The 21,134-nt window shown below is 42.9% G+C and overlaps 1 protein-coding gene across 1 annotated transcript; it reads left to right on the top strand.

Moving 5' to 3' along the window:
- The first annotated feature begins 30 nt into the window (after positions 1-30).
- On the top strand, positions 31-17,796 carry xylb (xylulokinase homolog (H. influenzae)). Its single transcript, XM_058646149.1, has 20 exons — positions 31-104; positions 302-371; positions 1,149-1,231; positions 1,413-1,482; positions 2,412-2,492; positions 3,633-3,719; positions 3,931-4,059; positions 4,131-4,196; positions 4,404-4,476; positions 4,557-4,675; positions 10,370-10,451; positions 10,634-10,674; positions 10,770-10,885; positions 11,283-11,398; positions 11,516-11,589; positions 11,682-11,778; positions 12,387-12,439; positions 12,526-12,613; positions 12,693-12,787; positions 16,874-17,796. The coding sequence occupies exons 1-20, from the start codon at positions 70-72 to the stop codon at positions 17,018-17,020; spliced, it is 1,722 nt and encodes a 573-aa protein (XP_058502132.1). The 5' UTR covers positions 31-69; the 3' UTR covers positions 17,021-17,796.
- The last annotated feature ends 3,338 nt before the right edge of the window (positions 17,797-21,134 follow it).

Below are 21,134 nucleotides of genomic sequence, written 5' to 3' on the forward strand. Positions count from 1 at the left end.
CCCCCTTGTGGCACAGTGTTACATGTGTATTTTAAAGCATATGAAGTGCAGTGAGTTTCTGCAGACAAGATGGCCGCCTCCATAAAGCATGACCCTTGTGTAAAGTAAGTTAATCTTTAAGAACATTTTATTTTAAAGTTAATTTACAACTTATTAAAAATACTAATGCTAATATTCTATCAAACCTACCAAATATGAATATTAAATACTGTACCTTTAAACATTAACACTGTGTGTGAGTGTGTGTGTCTTTAAATGTGTACACATTCACTCTCTCTCTCTCTCACTCGGTGTCTCTCAGTCATTGTAAGATGGCGGCCTGTCAGCAGGACTCTCCTCTGTACCTGGGCTTTGACTTCAGCACTCAGCAGGTAAAACTCGGTTGTCGATCCCGAGGTTCCGGCTTTGGTGACGTGGTTTACTCACATGAGCGCGAGCGCGCATGCGGAACGTTTTCAGCTTCACACGGAACACCTTCATCACACGCACGTGTTTTCCTGGAGTTACTTTGTCCAGTTATTGATGAATGAAACATTTACAATGATTTAAACACCAGTGAAACTGATCATGATCACGTGTTTATCTCACTCTCCCACACCAAAGCTCATAGAGAAAATCAGAGATTTTAGCTGTGGGGACACAGGAGCTGCTGGTCCTCTGCTGCCTCGTGTGGTCACTTTGTGTCAATGAGATCAATCTGAACAAAGGACTTTAGATGCCGAAGTGACAAAATAAGACACGTGAACTTAGTGATGGACGCAGCAGTGGATCAACAACTCCTGTGTCCTGGGTGGAGTGGCTCAGAGGTTAAGACCGGTACTCTGTGTGTGTGATAGACATCATGGTCGCAATTGTACTCAATTCCACTGTAAGTTGCTTTGGAAGCGTCTGCTAAATGACATGTAATATAATGTAAATGCTGTGATGTTAAAATCACTGATATTCTCTATGAGCTTTGGTGTGGGAGAGTTTATAAAGTGTGTCAAACAGTGAGATAAACACGTGGTCATGTGACGTAGATATCAGAGACTTAAAGTGAAGGTTTTTGTTGCGTTTTATTTTGAAAACCGAAGGAAGTGAAGTGATGATTGCTGGCTCAGTGGGGTTCTCTGGTGTCACGTGATGTTTTGTTTTATCGATGACTGAAGCTGAAGGTGGTCGCGATCGACGGAAACCTGCACGTGGTTCATCAGAGCAATGTTCACTTTGACTCCGAGCTGCCCGAGTTCAGGTAAGACCACAGCGCCACCTGCAGGAGGAGAAAGTCAATGCAGTCATACTCTCTAATGCTGATGATCGTAGTCCACGAGTTTCTCTGTCGTTGTCATGGCAACAGTGGTGTTTTTGTTATTTTTTTTAAATATTTTCTTTTGAAAGTTAATTTTAGCTCTTTTTTATGGTGATGTGTCCAGGACTGAGGGAGGCGTCCATCTCCATGACGACAGACTGACCGTCACCGCTCCTGTGCTGATGTGGGTCAAGGTCAGAGACACACACACACACACACACACACACACATGATTCTTCAATTGGAACAGCAGCTACTTCCTTGTTCTACTGTCTGAATGGCAGCTGGTGCCGGGTGCTTAAGCCTCATTAGCGCCACCTACAGTGCTGATAAATGAACATATGAAATACTTAATAAATGCATATATATAGTTATTATTTTCACATTTTAAATATTTAACTTAATTTTTTATTTATTTTTATTAAAATATACAGTACCATGTGGAAAATAGATATATTACAGCATTGTAGAGTAGTGGTGAGTAGTCAGGTCAAACTGTTTCCATTGAAAACAAAATAACACGTCAACAACAAATCTATGGATCACACCGAGCATCTAATGACAGCGACGTCTGAGCCAGTGGATCATTTCATCGGGACAGGCCGAGGCAACGCTGCTCTGTGCCGTGCATTGTGAGCGCCAAGCGTCCGCAGAGGCAGAGCTGATCACCTCCGGCCAACGTCGCTGCCAAACTATAAATACGTCATATCTTCATACACAAACCACATGTTTGAATTCTAAATAACTAATTTCTCGCCTCAAATGATCTTAAAACTTTGTTCCGGGACACAGAAAAATATTTATTTCAGGTTTATATTTGTATTATCTGCTGCTATGCTCCGCCAAAATGCATTCTAGGATACATGGCCATCCCAAGTACGCTTAAGTCACCACCCGATGCATACTTGGTAAAACGGGCAGAGCAAGAACACTTCCGGGTTTGAGAACCGTCCTCGCTGTTCGCTTGAGAATTGGAACAGAACGTAGTACGCACAAGTACGCACAAGTACGCACAAGTATGGATATTGAGAAACAGCCACTGTCAGTGAGCTGGTTCATCAGCTGACCTTTGACCCCTGACAGTGAACACAGGCTCCCTCCTGATTGGTTTGTTTCTCCTCAGGCTCTGGACCTGCTGATGGATAAGATGAAGAGGGCGGGGTTTGACTTTCTGCGGGTCAGAGCGTTGTCAGGCAGCGGTCAGGTGAGACAGAGGTCACATGTCCAAACATGGACGTGTGTGGTGTGGACGTGTGTGGTGTGTTCAGGGACAGATGTAGACGTGTGTGGTGTGTTCGGGGACAGATGTGGACGTGTGTGGTGTGTTCGGGGACAGATGTGGACGTGTGTGGTGTGTTTAGGGACAGATCTGGTCGTGTGTGGTGTGTTCAAGGACAGATGTGGACGTGTGCGGTGTGTTCAGGGACAGATGTGGACGTGTGTGTGGTGTGTTCAGGGACAGATGTGGACGTGTGCGGTGTGTTCTGGGACAGATGTGGACGTGTGCGGTGTGTTCTGGGACAGATGTGGACGTGTGGTGGGTTCAGGGACAGATGTGGACGTGTGTGGTGTGTTCAGGGACAGATCTGGTCGTGTGTGGTGTGTTCAGGGACAGATGTAGACGTGTGTTGTGTGTTCAGGGACAGATGTGGACGTGTGTGGTGTGTTGTGTTCAGGGACAGAAGTGGACGTATGCGGTGTGTTCAGGGACAGATGTGGACGTGTGTGGTGTGTTCAGGGACAGATGTGGACGTGTGCGGTGTGTTAACGGACAGATGTGGACGTGTGCGGTGTGTTCAGGGACAGATGTGGACGTGTGCGGTGTGTTCAGGGACAGATGTGGACGTGTGCGGTGTGTTCAGGGACAGATGTGGACGTGTGTGTGGTGTGTTCAGGGACAGATGTGGACGTGTGCGGTGTGTTCTGGGACAGATGTGGACGTGTGCGGTGTGTTCTGGGACAGATGTGGACGTGTGGTGGGTTCAGGGACAGATGTGGACGTGTGTGGTGTGTTCAGGGACAGATCTGGTCGTGTGTGGTGTGTTCAGGGACAGATGTAGACGTGTGTTGTGTGTTCAGGGACAGATGTGGACGTGTGTGGTGTGTTGTGTTCAGGGACAGATGTGGACGTGTGCGGTGTGTTCAGGGACAGATGTGGACGTGTGTTCAGGGACAGATGTGGACGTGTGCGGTGGAGTGTTTAGGGACAGATGTGGACATGTGCGGTTTGTTCACGGACAGATGTGTGCAGTGTGTTCAGGGACAGACGTTGGTGGAGCTTACAGTAAAACATCTGTCTGTGTGTGTGTGTGTGTGTGTGTGTGTGTGTGTGTGTGTGTGTCAGCAACATGGAAGTGTGTTCTGGAGACGAGGAGCTCGTGAGACTCTGAACCAGCTCGACCCGAACCTGGACCTGCACCTGCTGCTGCAGGTGAGTGTGTGTGTGTGTGTGTGTGTGTGTGTTTTCTGTCACAAACACTGACCTTGTCAGGACCAGTAGAGAACAAAACCTGGTTCTAATAAGGCAGAACCTCATATCTGTGTGTGTGTGTGTGTGTGTGTGTGTGCGTGCGTGTCTCTGTGTGTGTGTGCGTGCGTGCGTGCATGCGTGCGTGTGTGCACGTGTGTGTCTGTGTGTGCAGGACAGTTTCTCAGTGTGTCAATCTCCAGTATGGATGGACTCCAGCAGCACTCAGCAGTGTCAGGACCTGCAGGCAACAGTAGGGGGCGCTCAAAGGCTGGCAGACATCACAGGATCCAGAGCGTATGAGGTCAGGGTGTGTGTGTGCGTTTGTGTTCAGTTTGTTTTTTTTAAACGCTCATGTTTTGACTCCACCCACAGCGTTTCACAGGAAACCAAATCGCAAAACTGCGTCAGACGAGACCAGAGGAGTTCCACAACACTGAGGTCAGTGACCCCTCTGTGACCCCTCTGTGACCTCTCTGTGAAGATATTGTTGCAGTAATAGTAACAAAGTAACATCAGCAGGAAGAACAAAGATCACAGATAAACTTCAGCTTTGGACAAATCAGATTTTTGTCATTTGTTAGTTACGAAGAAAAAAAATTGTTTGTCTGTTTGCATACTGTACGTGTGTGTGTGTGTGTTCGTCAGAGGATTTCATTAGTCAGCAGTTTTGCTGCCTCTCTCTTCCTCGGGGATTTCGCTGACATCGACTACAGCGATGGTACGTCAACTGAACTCTGACTCTGTTACTGACACACTGATTGATTGATTGATTGATTGATTGATTGATTGACTGATAAGGCTCAGGGATGAACCTGTTGGACATCAGGACCAGGACCTGGTCTCAGCTCTGTCTGGACGCGGTGGCTCCTCACCTTGACGGCCTGCTGGGGGTGCCGCTGCCCTCCACATCAGTTCTGGTGAGACTCAATACTCAAGTATGCAAGGATGTACTTGTACTGGAGTACATACTCTGCAAGTAGGATTCTTCAATTGGAACAGCAGCTACTTCCTTGTTCTACTGTTTGAATGCTTAATGCTTAAGCCTCATCTCTGCCACCTACAGTGTTGATAAATGAACATATGAAATACTTTTAATAAATGCATATATATTGTTATTTTCACATTTTTACTATTTAACTTCATTCATTCATTGATTTTTAATAACATATACAGTACCATGTGGAAAATATATATATATATATATATACATATATTTATGTATGTACATATTATATTTAAATACAGATACAATGAATAGAAATCTAAAATTCAAAGTTAAAAATAAATAAAACATTAATAATATACAAACTTTCAAACTGTCAGGTCAAAACATTTCCATCAAAAACAAAATAAACACCCCCTCTCCTGCACTGTGGACATTATCGATAATCCGGGTAGAACTTTGTGGAGGTTGAACACAAATATCCTGAATAATCCAAGGTTCAAAACCCAAATGAGAGAAGAAATAAAAACGGAGAGGTTGACTCACTTACGGTGTGTGATACTTTAAAAGCTGTTGTTAGAGGGAGAATAATATCATTCTGTGCCTATGAATAGAAACAAAAACAATTGAGACTGATAGACCTTAATAAAGAACTGAAAGATCTTGAGACACAACATAAAAAGAACAAAAACACTCACTAGAATAAAAGCAACTAGACCTATCGAGACAAAATAAATAAAATATACACACAAGAAGTTGAAAAAACTTATTATGAGTCAGGAACAAAATTACAAAAAAATCTTGGCGAGAAAACTGCAAAAGCAACGAGCAGACAACACTATATACAAAATAAGGGACATAGATTCTGGAACTATACGGTATAAACAAGAAGAAATACAAAGAACATTCAGAAAATACTACAAATGCCTGTTTACACAACCCCAGTTAGAAGGTGACCAGCAAATTGATGACTTCTTAACATCTCTCAAATTGCCTGCTATAACAGCCCCTATAGCTGAGATAGAGCTGAATAGGGCCATCTCCACCCTGAAAGCAAACAAATCACCTGGCCCAGATGGCTTCTCCTTGGAGTGGTATAAGGCATTTAAAACTGAGTTGGTGCCAATCCTTCTCCAAGCCTGTAATACGACATTAATAGATAATAAAATGCCCCCATCTTGGAATGAGGCGATGATTTCCGTCATTCTCAAGGAGGGAAAAATTAAATTGGAGTGCAGTTCATACAGGCCTATCTCGGTGCTGAATGTTGACTACAAGCTTTATACAACCATCCTCGCCAGAAGACTGGACAAGGTTCTTCCTCAGCTTATACACAATGATCAGACCGGATTTATCTCACAAAGACAGACTCACGACAACATCAGGCGATCATTACACTTAATACATCATATCCAAAATAATAGTATTGAAGCTTGTTTAGTTAGTCTAGACGCTGAGAAGGCCTTTGACTTGGTAAGTTAGCCTTTCCTTTATAAAGTTTTAGAAAGATTTGGCATGGACAATGTTTTTTTTTTTTTTTATTTCTCCTTTATTTAACCAGATAAAAGACCCATTGAGATCAAGATCTCTTTCACAAGGGTGACCTGGCCAAGAAAGGCAGCAGCACACATCATAGTTAAATATATAATAAAATTAAGTTCAGTTTGGAGGGTATTCCAAGCAAAGGGGGGAAGAGAAACTGAAAGCTTTTTTTCCCATTTCGGTCCGAACGCGTGAGGCAGACAAGTGCAAAATATCATTTGAACGTAAGGCATAATGGCTTCTGGTCCGCTGAAGAAAAGTACTCAAATAGGTAGGAACCAAGCCGAGAAGAGCCTTATAGACCAGAGTCATCCAGTGTGTGTAGCGTCTTTCAGACAGAGAAGACATGGAAGCTTTGGCATACAGTTCACAGTGGTGGGTGAGGTGGCTACAGCCAGTGATGAACCTCAGAGCACAATGATAGACTGGAGTCAAAGACTGTAGGCAACTGTTAGACGCACACATGTACACAACATCGCCATAGTCAAGTGTTGGTAAGAATGTCGCTGATATCAGGACCTTCCTAGCTCTGAGGGAGAAACAAGACTTGTTTCTATAAAAGAACCTGAGCTTCACCCTTAATTTAGAAACCAAATTTCTAACATGCACTTTGAAAGATAGCTCCCCATCAATAATAAATCCCAGGTACTTATAACTGGTAACCAGCTCAAGAGCTCTGCCATGGGAAGTTCTAATTCAGGGGATTTGTTCCATGGGAACAGATGAGTTTGAAAAAAGCTTTATTTTGGATTTTTCAGCATTTAAACCAGTTTCAATTTCTCCAGATTAGTCTGCACTGTATCAAAGGTGGATTGCAAAAATATGAATGCTTGTGCAATTGAACGTGAAGAGCAATAAATGACTGTATCATCAGCATAAAAATGGTGTGAGGCATTGGACAAGTTTGCACACAGATCGTTAATATAAATTGTAAACAAAAGTGGTCCTAGGACTGAGCCTTGAGGTACACCTTTTGTGACCTCAAGAAAAGTGGAACTAACTCCAGCCATCTGAACACATTGTGTCCTATTTGCCAAATAATCTTTTACCCAAGTAGTAGCTTGTGTGGAGATACCTTTTTTGATGGGAATATCTAGCAAAATATTGTGATCCACAGTGTCAAATGCCTTGGACAGGTCAATGAACAGGGCAACACAAAACTTTTTTGAGTCCAATGCCTCAAACACATCATTTAAAATTTTTAGGGCAGCAGTAGCAGTGCTGTGTTGCTTCCTAAAACCTGATTGAAGAGAGTTTAGAATGTTGTTAGATTCCAAAAAGTCCTTCAACTGATCGCAAACCAATTTTTCCAATACTTTCGCCAAAATGCATAATTTTGAAATAGGCCTGTAATTGTTCGCGTTTGAGGGTTCGCCTCCTTTAAGCAGTGGGAGGACAAACGCAGATTTCCAAATTTTAGGAAGTTGGTTTCTGCTAAGACTTAAGTTAAAAATACCAGTTAGAGGCTCAGCAATTAAATCAGCAGCCAGCTTTAGGAGAAATGGATCCAAACCATCAGGACCAGCTGATTTTTTGGGATCCAAATTTTCCAATGTACTACAGACCTCAAAAATGTTCAAAATTAAAAGCACAATCAACAGGGGGATGGCTTACAACAGTAGAGTTGTTATTTAAAAGTGTTTTTAAAATCACGATTTAAAGAATCAAACAAGTGCCCTGCTGTGCCATGCTAAAATAATTTAGCATGGCACATTTATCAGTCAGGTGTACAGAATCTTTGACTAAAAAAGGTGGCAGTTCACTGGAAGAAGTAGTACCAGAAACACCTCTCACAACATTCCAAAATTTCTTGGGATCATTCAGGTTTTTGGTAGTTTCTGATATATAAAATTCAGATTTAATAATAAAAATAAATGGTTACCTTTCAGATACTATTATAGTAGAACGTGGTTTGAGACATGGATGCCCGATTTCGCCCCTGCTATTTGCACTCTATATAGAGCCCCTAGCTCAGTGGATTAGACATACTCAGAGTATTAAAGGCATCTGCATTAATGGAGGCGACCACAAGGTGGCACTATATGCAGACGACGTCTTGGTTTATTTAAGGGACCCTCCTAATTCACTCCCCAAATTAATGGTCTTTATAGAAACATTTGGTAATTATTCAGGATATAAATTGAATATACAAAAGACACAAATTTTGATTATCAACTACCAACCCACAAAGCAATTTAGGGACAAATTCCATATTAAATGGGATCAAAATTCATTAAAAGTGAATTTTGATTAAAAGAGTATAAATTAAGTAATAAATTACAGACAATCCAATGGTGTGCCTATGAATTTAGGCCTAACACATTAGATAAGGGATTGAAATCATGGATTTTGAAAGGAATAACGACATACTACTCTCTCACAGAAAAGGGACAATTTAAACACTTTGAAAAGTTGAAAGAAGACTGTAACCTTGAAAGAACAGATGTTTTTAGATTCCTCCAGGTACGTAATCGCTTTGAACATATCAGAAAGGACACCGATCTTAATGACCCGGTATCGATCATTTTTATTGATGCTTACCAAAGTAAATCGAATTAGGGTGTCATCTCTAGAATTTATAAGGGTCTACTGTCACACAGTACAGGATATGTTGAAATGACTGAAAAATATAAATATATATGAAAAATGGGAGAGAGAGGGTAATCTAACAATATCTGAGGAGGATTAGCTCGGCGTTTGCCAACCCCAGTGGAAATGTACCAGCTCTCATGTATGGCGGGAGTTGGAAGTGTTTGGTCCGCTTTTTCATTACACCAAAACAAAAGGCACATTTTGCTGGAGGCGAAGCTGCATGCTGGAGACTATGCGGACACGGGAAGCCAATCTGGCATATCTTTTGGGAATGCCCAGTGGTTAAATCCTTCTGGACAGAGCTTCACAAAGTATTGATCAGCATGTTTAATACTAATCTACCTATGCAGTTTTCTACATTATTTTTAGGAAATTCGGATTCATAGGTCAGACAAACTGATGAGTATTTATTTCGTATTTTGATAACCGCTGGTAAAAAAGCACTGACAAGGCGTTGGCTTCTCCCTGATCCGCCCACAATACAGGAGTGGATAAGTATAGTAAGCGACATCTACCTCATGGAACAGATTACCTTCTCCATTCGCCTACAGAAAAATATATTTATCGAATTGTGGGCCAAATGGCTAAAATATGTTAGTTTTGAACAGACAGAAGTATTGAATGGATGATCCTGTAATGCTATTTTTATGCTTTATTTTTGAATGTTTTATTTTGCATAACGACTAGTGTGTATTGTTTTATTTTATTTATTAAAAAAAAAAAAAAAAAAAACTTGCAAATTTTATTTGCTCTTTTATATACGTCTATCTTTCCCAATTTGTTCGAGTTCTCAAGTATACTTTCATTTGGCTTTCTGTATTTTGTTTCTTGTTTTGTATACAAAGATTTCAACTGTGAGTGGCGGAAATACCGTTGTATGTTATTTGAGTGAAAGTAATTACTGTATTGTAATGCTCTCACAAAACAAAAATAGAAAATGTAAAAGAAAAACACAAAAAAAACAAAATAACACATCAACAACAAATCTATGGATCACACCAAGCATCTAATGACAGCGATGTCATGATTTCATCAGGACAGGCCAAGGTAACGCTGCCCGCTGCTGGACGCTGTGAGCACCAGCGTCCACAGAGGCGGAGCTTGTCACCTCTGACAACGTCACAGCCAAACTATAAATACGTCATATCTTAATACACAAACCACATGTTTGAATTCTAATTGACTTATTTCTCGCCTCAAATGATCTTCAAACTTTGTTCCGGGACAGAGAAAAATATTTATTAGGTTTATTTCCGAAATGCATTCTGAGATACATGCTTTCCCAAGTAGGCTTAAGTCACCACCCGATGCATACTTGGTAAAATGGGCGGAGCCAGAACACTTCTGGGTTTGAGAACAGTACTCGCTGCTCACGGACTTGAGAATTGGAACAGAACTTGGACTGAGGCTGATGACATTTACGCACAAGTACACAAGTATGGATATTGAGAAACGGCCTGTGTATGTGTGTGAGGTGACTGACCTTTGACCTGTGAGCTCAGCCTCTCTCTCTCTCTCTCTCTCTGTGCTGCAGGGTAGAGTCTCCTCCTACTTTGAGCATCGCTTTGGTTTCTCTGACGACTGCAACGTGGTGACCTTCACCGGCGACAACCCAGGTCAGAGGTCACCGTCATTTAATTTCATCTCACATGACTCTTCAGTCAGATGAGATCAGAGGGGGAGGGGCCAACAAATGCATGATGCAGTAAAGACAAAATGAATCATATTTATGTTTTCACTCAAATCTGCTGCTTCATGTAGTTCTGTGTGTGTGTGTGTGTGTGTGTGTGTTCCTCAGCATCTCTGGCAGGGATGAGGCTGCAGCAGGGAGACATCACTGTGAGTTCATTTAGAACTCAACCTTTTTGTGTTTGTGGACAAAAACAAGACATTTAAGAACATTATCATCTGTGTGTGTGTGTGTTTGTACACAGGTCAGCCTGGGGACCAGTGACACAGTGTTTCTTTGGCCTCAGCAGCTTAGTCCTGCTCTGGAAGGCCACGTCTTCTGTAACCCTGTCCTCTGTGACGAGTACATGGCTCTGCTATGGTACACACACACACACACACACATATTGATTTAACATTCACTTCCTGTCGGACCTTTCAAAATAAAAGCATGTTTGTTTCTCAGCTTCAAGAACGGATCGAACCCTAACCTCAACCTAACCATAAAACCTATCTTCACCTTAAAATGTAGTCATCTACGTTATTGGGACTTGATTTTTGTCCCCACAAGGAAGACAAGTCCCCAAAATGTGACTGTGTAAACAGGTTTAGGTCCCCACAACATTAGTAATATCTTGACACACATAGACGCACACGCACATACACACAGACACACACATGCATGCACTCATGCACGCACAGCCACACACACTATTGATTTAACATTCACTTCCTGTCAGACCTTTCAAAGTAAAAGCACCATCATATTTGTTTGTCAGCTTCAAGAACGGATCTTTGACGAGGGAACGTGTCAAAAACCAGAGTGCTGGAGGATCATGGGAAATCTTCTCTGCTGCTCTGAGGGACACGCCCCTCGGGAACAACGGGAACATCGGTGACGTTTCCTTCATTCATTCTTTCATCCCTCTTTTCCTCATTCTTTTTAGTCTCCTCTCTCTGTCTGTGTGTCTTTGTCTGTCTGTGTCTCAGCAGTTTGTCTCTGTGTCTCCAGGCTTTTATTTTGACACAGTAGAGATCACTCCTCCTGCTGTCGGAATTCATCGCTTTGACTCAGACGACAAGGAGGTTAGTAGAGAGAGAGAGAGAGAGAGAGAGAGAGAGAGAGAGAAAAATAGTGTTCCTGTTCTAACTGTCTCACTGGTCCTGGTCCTGGTCAGGTGTGTAGTTTCAGTTCTCAGGTGGAGGTCCGGGCTCTAGTGGAGGGTCAGTTCATGTCCAGAAGAGTCCATGCTGAGAGACTGGGATACTGCACCAGTGAGTTTGAATCGTCTTTGTTAACATCCTCTTTATTAACAATTGTCTTTATTTACAATCCTCTTTATTAACATTCGTCTTTCTTAACAATCGTCTTTATTTACAATCCTCTTTATTAACAATCGTCTTTCTTAACAATCGTCTTTATTTACAATCCTCTTTATTAACCATCCTCTTTATTAACAATCCTCTATATTTACAATCCTCTTTATTAACAATCGTCTTTATTTACAATCGTCTGTCTTAACAATCCTGTTTATTTACAGTTGTCTTTCTTAACAATCGTCTTTATTTACAATGGTCTTTATTTACAATCGTCTTTATTAACGATCATCTTTATTAACCATCCTCTTTATTTACAATCCTCTTTCTTAACAATCATCTTTATTTACAATTGTCTTTCTTAACAATCCTCTTTATTTACAATCCTCTTTATTTACAATCCTCTTTATTAACAATCCTCTTTATAGTTATTGGTGTTTTATTCACACATGGTTCATGACCTCACTGATGACATCACTCTGTTAGATGTTGTTATAATTGATGTTATTTTAATGTTAAAGACAGAAAAATAAAACTTGTCTGTATTTGGGGTTTTTCACTGACAGGAAACCGAGTTTTAGCGACAGGAGGAGCTTCTTCAAACACACACCTTCTCCAGGTGAGTCATGTGACTCACAGGTGACCAAGTCATGTGACTCACAGGTTTGTCATGTGACTCACAGGTTTGTGTCATGTGACTCACAGGTTTTGTCTGACGTGTTCAACGCTCCAGTTTTCACCATTGATGTATCAAACTCTGCCTGTCTGGGTTCAGCCTACAGAGCAGTGCATGGTAACACACACAAACACACACACACACACACTCACACACACACAGCCTGAGCCCGTGATTGGCTGAAGTGTTTTTTCAGGTGTCGTTGCAGAATCAGGTGTTTCCTTCTTTGACGTGGTGAAGAACGCACCTGAACCTCAACTGGTCTCAACACCGCACCCTACTGCTCAGGAGGTATACACACACACACAGACACACACACGGCATGTGTGGTGATGTCATGTGTGATGATGTCATGTGTGGTGATGTCGTGTGTGATGATGTCATGTGTGGTGATGTTGTGTGTGGTGTCATGTGTGGTGATGTTGTGTGTGGTGTCATGTGTGGTGATGTTTTGTGTGATGATGTCATGTGTGGTAATGTCATGTGTGATGATGTCGTGTGTGTTGATGTCGTGTGTGATGATGTTGTGTGTGTGGATGTCGTGTGTGATGATGTCATGTGTTACATTACATTACATTACATGTCATTTAGCAGACGCATTTATCCAAAGCGACTTACAATAAGTGCATTTAAACATTTGGGTACAAATAAGAGCTAGAAGTTAGTAAGAGCTTCAAGTAAGCCAAACTATGAAGTGCTAGGCATAAGTGCGATGTACAAGTTTTTGTTTGTTTTTTTTGTTTGTTTTTTGTCGCCGTCATCTTAGTCAAGGTAGAGTCGGAAGAAATGTGTTTTTAGTTGGTGGCGGAAGATGTGGAGGCTTTCCGCTGTCCGGCTGTTGATGGGGAGCTCGTTCCACCATTTGGGAGCTAGGACAGTGAACAGTCTTGAGTTCTGCGAATGCCTCTGCGATCCTCTCAGTGAGGGGGAAGCAAGCTGGTTTGCCGATGCAGAGTGGAGTGGGCGGGCTGGGGTGTAGGTTTTGATCATGTCCTGGATGTAGGCTGGACCAGATCCGTTTGTAACATGGAACGCAAGCACTAGAGTCTTGAAGCGGATGCGAGCAGCTACAGGAAGCCAGTGAAGGGAGCGGAGAAGCGGTGTAGTGTGGGAGAATTTTGGTAAGTTGAAGACCAGTCGAGCTGCTGCATTCTGGATGAGTTGCAGAGGTCGTATGGCACACGCAGGGAGACCAGCCAGGAGAGAGTTGCAGTAGTCCAAGCGTGAGATGACAAGAACTTGGACCAGAACCTGTGCCGCCTTCTGGGTTAGAAGAGGCCGTATCCTTCTGATGTTGTGCAACATGTATCTGCAAGATCGAGCTGTTGAAGCAATGTTGGCAGTGAGGGAGAGATGGTCATCAAGTGTCACACCCAGGTTCCTTGCGGTATGAGAAGGAGCTACCACAGAGTTGTCGAGGGTGATGGTCAGGTCTGTGGAGGGAAGCCCTTTCCTGGGAGAAAAAGAAACTCAGTCTTGTCGAGATTGAGTTTCAGGTGATGGTCAGACATCCACTGAGAGATGTCGGTCAGGCAAGCGGAGATCCGTTCTGCTACATGTGTGTCGGAGCTGGGAAAAGAGAGAATGAGTTGGGTGTCATCGGCGTAGCTGTGATAGGAAAAACCATGAGAGAGAATAACAGAACCAAGAGAGTTGGTGTATAGAGAGAAGAGGAGAGGGCCCAAGACAGAACCCTGAGGGACCCCAGTAGCTAGAGGACAGGGTTCCGACACAGATCCTCTCCAGGTTACTCTGTATGTTCGGTTTTGAAGATAGGACGAGAGTAGGGTAAGTGCAGAGCCTGAGACACCAAGGGAGGAAGTAAGGATCTGGTGGTTAACTGTGTCAAACGCTGCAGAAAGGTCCAAGAGGATGAGTACAGAGGAGAGAGAGGCAGCCCTGGCAGTGTGGAGTTGCTCAGTGACAGCAAGAAGTGCAGTTTCGGTCGAGTGACCTGCTTTAAAACCAGACTGAAGAGGATCAAGAAGGTTGTTCCGGTGAAGGTAGGAGGAGAGTTGATTAAAGATAGCACGCTCCAGAGTTTTGGAGAGAAAAGGAAAAAGAGAGACAGGTCTAGTTATTTACTTCAGACGGGTCAAGGGTGGGTTTTTTAAGGAGAGGGGTCACTCTGGCCTCTTTAAGAGAGTCCGGAAAGCAACCAGATGATAGAGATGTGTTAATGAGGTGGGTGAGGAAAGGAAGAAGATCAGAAGCAATTGACTGAAGAAGGTGAGAGGGGATGGGGTCAAGGGGGCAGGAGGTGGGGTGGGCAGAGGTTATTAGGGAAAGATCTTGATCATGAGATAGAGGGGTGAAAGAGGATAGAGAAGGAGCTGAATTTGTGGCTGGTAGAGTGGTGAGATCAGGAGGTGGGGTTGAGAAAGAAGAGCGAATGTCATCTACTTTTTTTGTGAAGTAATTGACAAAGTGAATTTGTAGGAGGGAGGAGGGGGAGTGGGGGGGTCAAGGAGGTTAGAGAAGATCGAGAAAAGTTTTTTGGGGTTAGAGAAAGAGGATTGAATTTTAGTCTGATAGAAAGATTGTTTGGCTGCAGAGAAAGAGGCAGTGAAGGTGGAGAGAAGAGAATGATAGGAAAGCAGGTCGTCAGGTTTTTTTTGATTTCCTCCATTTCCTTTCTGCTGCCCGTATCGTGGCTCTCTCAGCACGCACTGAGTCAGACAACCACGGGGCTGGGGAGGACTTACGAACCCGCCGTGAAGTAAGAGGACAGAGAGAGTCAAGAGAGGAGGACAGAGTAGAGAGGAAGGTGTCTGTGGCAGAGTTGGGATGCATGAGTGAGAAGGAGTCAGCTGAAGGAAGTGCTGATAGAACAGTTGAGGAGAGAGAGGAGGGAGAGAGAGAGCGAATGTTGCGGATATGAAGAAATGATCAGAGACATGAAGTGGAGTTACCTTGAGGTCGGAGGTGGAGCAGTTTCTGGTGAAGATGAGGTCAAGGTGGTTGCCAGCTTTGTGAGTTGGTGGAGAGGGAGCAAGTGAGAGAGAAAGAGAGGAAAGTAGAAGAAGTAGATCGGATGACTTCTCTGACTGGATGTTGAAGTCACCAAGAAGAACAAGTGGTGGGCCATTTTCTGAGATGTTTGAAAGGAGGACATCTAGTTTCTCCAAGAAGTGTCCCAATGGGCCTGGTGGACGGTAGATGACAACAATGATTAGTTTTACTGGGTGAGTTACAGTTACAGCATGAAATTCAAACGACTGTGAAGAGAAGTGTGGCAGTGGGTAAAGAGTGAAAGTCCAGTTGGGGTCGATGAGCAGACCTGTACTGCCACCTCTTCCAGTGGATCTGGGTGTGTGGGAGAAGGAGTGAGCGGAGGAGAGAGCCGCCGGGGTGGCTGTGTTGGAGGGTGTTATCCAAGTCTCAGTGAGAGCAAGGAAATCCAGGCATTGCTCAGTAGCAAAGCCAGAGATGAACTCAGTCTTGCGGGTAGCTGACTGGCAGTTCCACAGGCCCCCTGCAACAAGGTGTTGGATGTGTTTGGAGCGGGTGGGATAGATAAGTGAGGACAGATTACGGTGATGCTGTGAGTGAGTGTGAGGTTTGTAATATCTATGAGAAGAAACATGAACAGGAATGGAAAAAGTGCACATATGTGAAAGGTAGAAAACAATTGCAGACAGGTACTTAGACTCCGGTTCAGACTCCTTTGTCTTCGTCTTCCTGAGTCTGCCGCTTCAAAGTGAGTGCTGATTTTTAAGAGACACCTGATTAGGTGCTGATTGGTTGCAGCTGTGTGGCCACTCCCTGATTAGGGGCTGATTGGTTGCAGCTGTGTGGCCCCTCCCTGATTAGGGGCTGATTGGTTGCAGCTGTGTGGCCACTCCCTGATTAGGGGCTGATTGGTTGCAGCTGTGTGGCCACTCCCTGATTAGGGGCTGATTGGTTGCAGCTGTGTGGCCACTCCCTGTAGCCAATGAAACATCAGTGAAGCTTTTTTTTTCTAAAAGAAAACACCTGATTAGGGGCTGATTGGTTACAGCAGTGTTGGCCACTCCCCTGTAGCCAATGAAACTTCACACCTGGGGATGGTGATGGCTCAATAGAAACTAGGTCAAAACAGCAACAATAACAACTTTCTCTTTGACCTAGCAGACAAAATATCAACAACAAACTTTCACTTTAACTAAACAGGCAAGTCAAAAGTCAAGCAACCCAGCTAAATACAATAGCATTAATGAAATAGCAACCAAATAAGAAAGACCTACAGAAGTGATACTTAGCTTAATTCCAGTAGTCCTATGAGATACCCAGAAAGTCCTTGTGGTGATGTCGTGTGTGATGACGTCGGTGTGGTGATGTCGTGTGGTGATGTCATGTGTGATGATGTCATGTGTGGTGATGTTATGTGTGTTCCAGGTTTACGCCCCAATGTTGAAGCGATTCTCTAGATTGGAGGAGAAGATCGTGCAGGAGGGAATCATGCGAGCTGCAGCAGCCAATCAGAGCAGAGACAACATTTACATCAAGTCTGAATTCAAGAAGAATCATTTATGTAAAAACTGAATAAGACTGGAATGAAAAAGAATAATAAACAGGAAAAGAAATAACACAGATCAGATTTTTAAACTTAATTTATCAGGACTTTAGGTTTAATTTCACAAATGAAAATCAGGTTTTGTCTCTGACTGTGATGTCTCTGCCTGGGCAGCTGTGATGTCTGTGTGTGGACATGTGTCCTGGTGTTGACAGGTCTCTCAGGACATTGTGATCAGTGCATTGACCGTGTCCATGTATTAGTCTTGAGGACAGATACATAACTTCAAACGTTCTTCAGAGTTTAGCTTCACATGCTAAACTTAGCATCATAAGCTAAGTTTAGCTTCACATGCTAAATTTAGCTTCATAGGCTAAGTTTAGCTTCACATGCTAAACTTAGCTCTTGTTAAAAACACAGATACACAGAGAAAAGGTTTTAATGATGAACATGAAGTTGGTGGTCAAAGGTCAAAGGTTACCGTGACCTAATGAAACATGTTTTTAATCTGTGTAAATGAGAGTGAAACACAATAAAAATGTGAAGAAATAAAACATCTGGAAACTTCTCATCAGCAGATTATCACACGCACACACTCACTCACGCAGACAGACACAGATGTGAGACAGATGAACAGTAGGTGGCGCTGGTACTTCACTGTTTAATCCAGTGAAGAACATTGTTATGTCTCATCTACTCACACTCATCTACTGAACACAGTTTATGTACTGTATCCACCAGGGGGTGATGTCCATCTTTGTTTACTGTCTTTTGCTTATTCTGTGATTAAACTGTTGCAAAGTCAGCTTTTATTTTTTCTGTCAGTTCATTTAAAAATCTCCTCTTCTCGACATTACACAGAGTGATGTTATCAGATAATAGACCACAGGTTGATGTGTCTGAATGTGTGTTCGTGTCTGCATGTGTGTACCTGGTGACTAATGCCTCAGCCACAGGAGATGGAGTTCGATTGATGGGGTTCACAACGTGTGTGTGTGTGTGTATGTGTAATGCGGCAGAGCAGAGTGGGTTCACATGAGGAGACAGTCACTGCAGAGGCCTTGTGTGTGTGTGTTCTGTCTATAGCATTAACGTTGGTGGTGGGCGGCGATCAGGGCTGTCCTCAGATGACACGCCCAGGGGAGGTGCTGCTCTGTGTGTGTGTGTGTGTGTATGGGGGTGGGCTGATTTGATTTGATCAGAGTTGAGGTGTAACATCAGACCTGACTGAAAGGACACACGCACACACACACATGCATGCACGCGCACACACACACCCACACACAGGTGTAGGACGAGTGAAGGTCCACATAAGTATGCAGGACCAGTGTGAGTGTGTGAGACACTGTAGGTTCAGCTGAGGAGACATGAGCTGAGTGTGTGTGTCATGTCCTCACATGACACACACACACTCAGTGTGAGATAATTGGATCCCAAAAGGAATCAATAGTGCATCAGCTCTGTGTGTGCGTTCACATTAATATGCTAATGTGAGGGAGGGGGGAGGGGCCCAATTTACATATCAGTATGTATGTGTTTGATGATACAGACGCACAAAGCGTCCGTTTGTCCCATGGATATATTATAAGAACTGGATGTAGCTCCGCCCCCTCTTCCTTTAAGACATTTTTTTTCAGGTGGCCACTTGTGGTACCGCAACTTAGACTCAGGCCGTTTCTCAATATCCTTACTTGTGTGTACTTGTGCGTACTTGCGTATTTCGTACTTGTGAAAACGTCATCAGCCTCAGTCCAAGTTCTGTTCCAATTCTCAAGTAAGCGAACAGCGAGGACGGTTCTCAAACCCGGAAGTGTTCTCGCTTCCGGGTATACCAAGTATGCATCGGAGGTGACTTAAACTTACTTGGGATGGCCATGTATCCCACAATACATTTCAGCGGCGCATAGCAGCAGATAATATAAATATAAATCTGAAATAAATATTTTTCTGTGTCCCGGTACAAAGTTTTAACATCATTTGAGGCGAGAAATTAATCATTTAGAATTCTAACATGTGGTTTGTGTATGAAGATATGACGTATTTATAGTTTGGCAGCGACGTTTGTCGGAGGTGATAAGCTCCGCCTCTGCGGGCGCTCGGCGCTCACTGTGCCCGTCACAGAGCAGCGTTACGTGACGTGTTATTTTGTTTTTAATGGAAACATTTTGACCTGACAGTTTGAAAGTTTGTATATTATTAATGTTTTTCTTATTTTAACTTTGAATGTTAGATTTATATTAAAGTCGCACGGTCATTGTATCTGTATTTAAATATAATATGTAAATATTAGATATGTAGAGTAGTATATATTTGTACACGTCATATATATATATATATATATATATATATATATATATATATATATATATATATATATATATACTACTCTACAATGCTGTAATATATCTATTTTCCACATTGTATTATTTGTATTGTATATTTTAATAGAAATAAATTAATAAATGAAGTTAAATATTTAAAATGTAAAAATAATAACAACATATATATGCATTTATTAAAGGTGACATAGAATGCTTGTATCACACATATATGTTAGTTATGGAGGTCTACTTACATATATCAACTTGTTTTCATGGTTAAAATCCTCTCAGTCGCTGCAAACAAGCCGAGCAAAATATCTCCTCACTGACGCTCTCGTCAGCCACGCTGTTTCAGACCAAAATCACACCCCCAGAACGTGGACTGTCCTGTGATTGGCCAGGTACCTGGAAGTGACGTAATTGGTAGGTCAGCTCTCAGATACACAGCTCCCCCTCTGGCACGGTGGATGCTCTGCATCTCAGCAGCTACAACGAGAGTAGTTCTTCTTCTTCTGCGGTTGAATGTACGCAACCGGATGTGCCCGGACTAGTGCCGCACCAGGAGGCGCTACAGTGGTGAGAGGAGTGGTGAGGATTTCTGATGACATCATCAGCATAGGGAAGTGCCGATCCGCTTCGCAGAGCCCAGGAAAACAATACAACACTATTTTCTCAGCAGTGGCTGAACTGTTTGTTCTGAAACTTAAGGGTTTCATAAACGCGGTAATGACGCAGATACACACACAAAAACGCAGCTTTAATTGGAGCTTCCGGTCTATGTGGCCTTTAAAAGTATTTCATATGTTAATTTATCAAAACTGTAGGGGGCGGTAATGAGGCTGCAGCATTTGGCGCCAGCCACCACATACTTGTGTACTCCCGTACTTGGCAAGTATATACTCCCAGCGTACTTCTCAAGTATATACTTCCCACGTAAGCAAGTACATACTTGCTTACTTGAGTATTGAGAAACGGCCTCAGTCTCAGACTTAGTCTCAGACTCACACTTACACTCAGTCTCAGACTCAGGATGTTCCACTTCCACTGTGAAAAAAAACTTATTTTTAGCTATTATAAGAAACAAACTGTTTGGAAGTGTGCATGTATGCGTGTGCAAGTGTGTGTGTCCTTTAGCTGCTGTTTGTTCCTGCACATCAGACCTGAAATTACAGTCTGAGCCAGAGACAAGGATTCTGGGTGCCTAGCAACAGCCAGCTGCTCACACATACACACACACATATGCAGTCATTGGTTAATTTGATCAATTGTGAAACCATTAATTTTGTTAATTAAACTGTGTTCAGTCATGTCCAATTAAGCTTTATACTAATTGATCATGGGGGGAGGGGGAGGGGTCTCCAGCACATGGACACACGCACAAACACACATACACACACACTGACAGGTTGAGGTTAGTCGCAGCAGCTCAATAAAGAATGATTGACACACAGTGAGGTGAATTTGATTGACAGCTGGACCAGGTGTGCCTCAGCTCCCAGAATGCTGCTGCATGTGTGTGTTATGACACAGGGAGGAAATACTGAGGTCACGACCTCGTTCTGAAAGGATGACATCATCATTTTTACTTTTCTGTCACTTTGTAAACCACTCACTCTTTCACATTCACATACACACATGTTCGACATTCATGACTTGAGGGGACATTGCATTGACTTACATTCATTTCCTGGAGACTCTAACCTTAACCATAATTACTACTGGCTTAATCCTAACCCTAACCTAATCCTAACCTTAAAACATATCTTCACCTTAAAATATAGTCATTTATGTTATGGGGACTTGATTGATCCCACAAGGAAGA

Source organism: Solea solea, chromosome 1 (assembly GCF_958295425.1).
Source record: "Solea solea chromosome 1, fSolSol10.1, whole genome shotgun sequence".
Taxonomy (NCBI): domain Eukaryota; kingdom Metazoa; phylum Chordata; class Actinopteri; order Pleuronectiformes; family Soleidae; genus Solea; species Solea solea.

What these genes read in the sequence shown, in the direction of transcription:
- xylb (XM_058646149.1), top strand. Translation starts at nt 70, where the DNA reads ATGGCCGCCTCCATAAAGCATGACCCTTGTGTAAA. An exon ending in GAGACTGGGATACTGCACCA is followed by an intron (nt 11,779 to 12,386) that starts GTGAGTTTGAAT and finishes TTTCACTGACAG; the next exon opens with GAAACCGAGTTTTAGCGACA. An exon ending in AGCCTACAGAGCAGTGCATG is followed by an intron (nt 12,614 to 12,692) that starts GTAACACACACA and finishes GTGTTTTTTCAG; the next exon opens with GTGTCGTTGCAGAATCAGGT.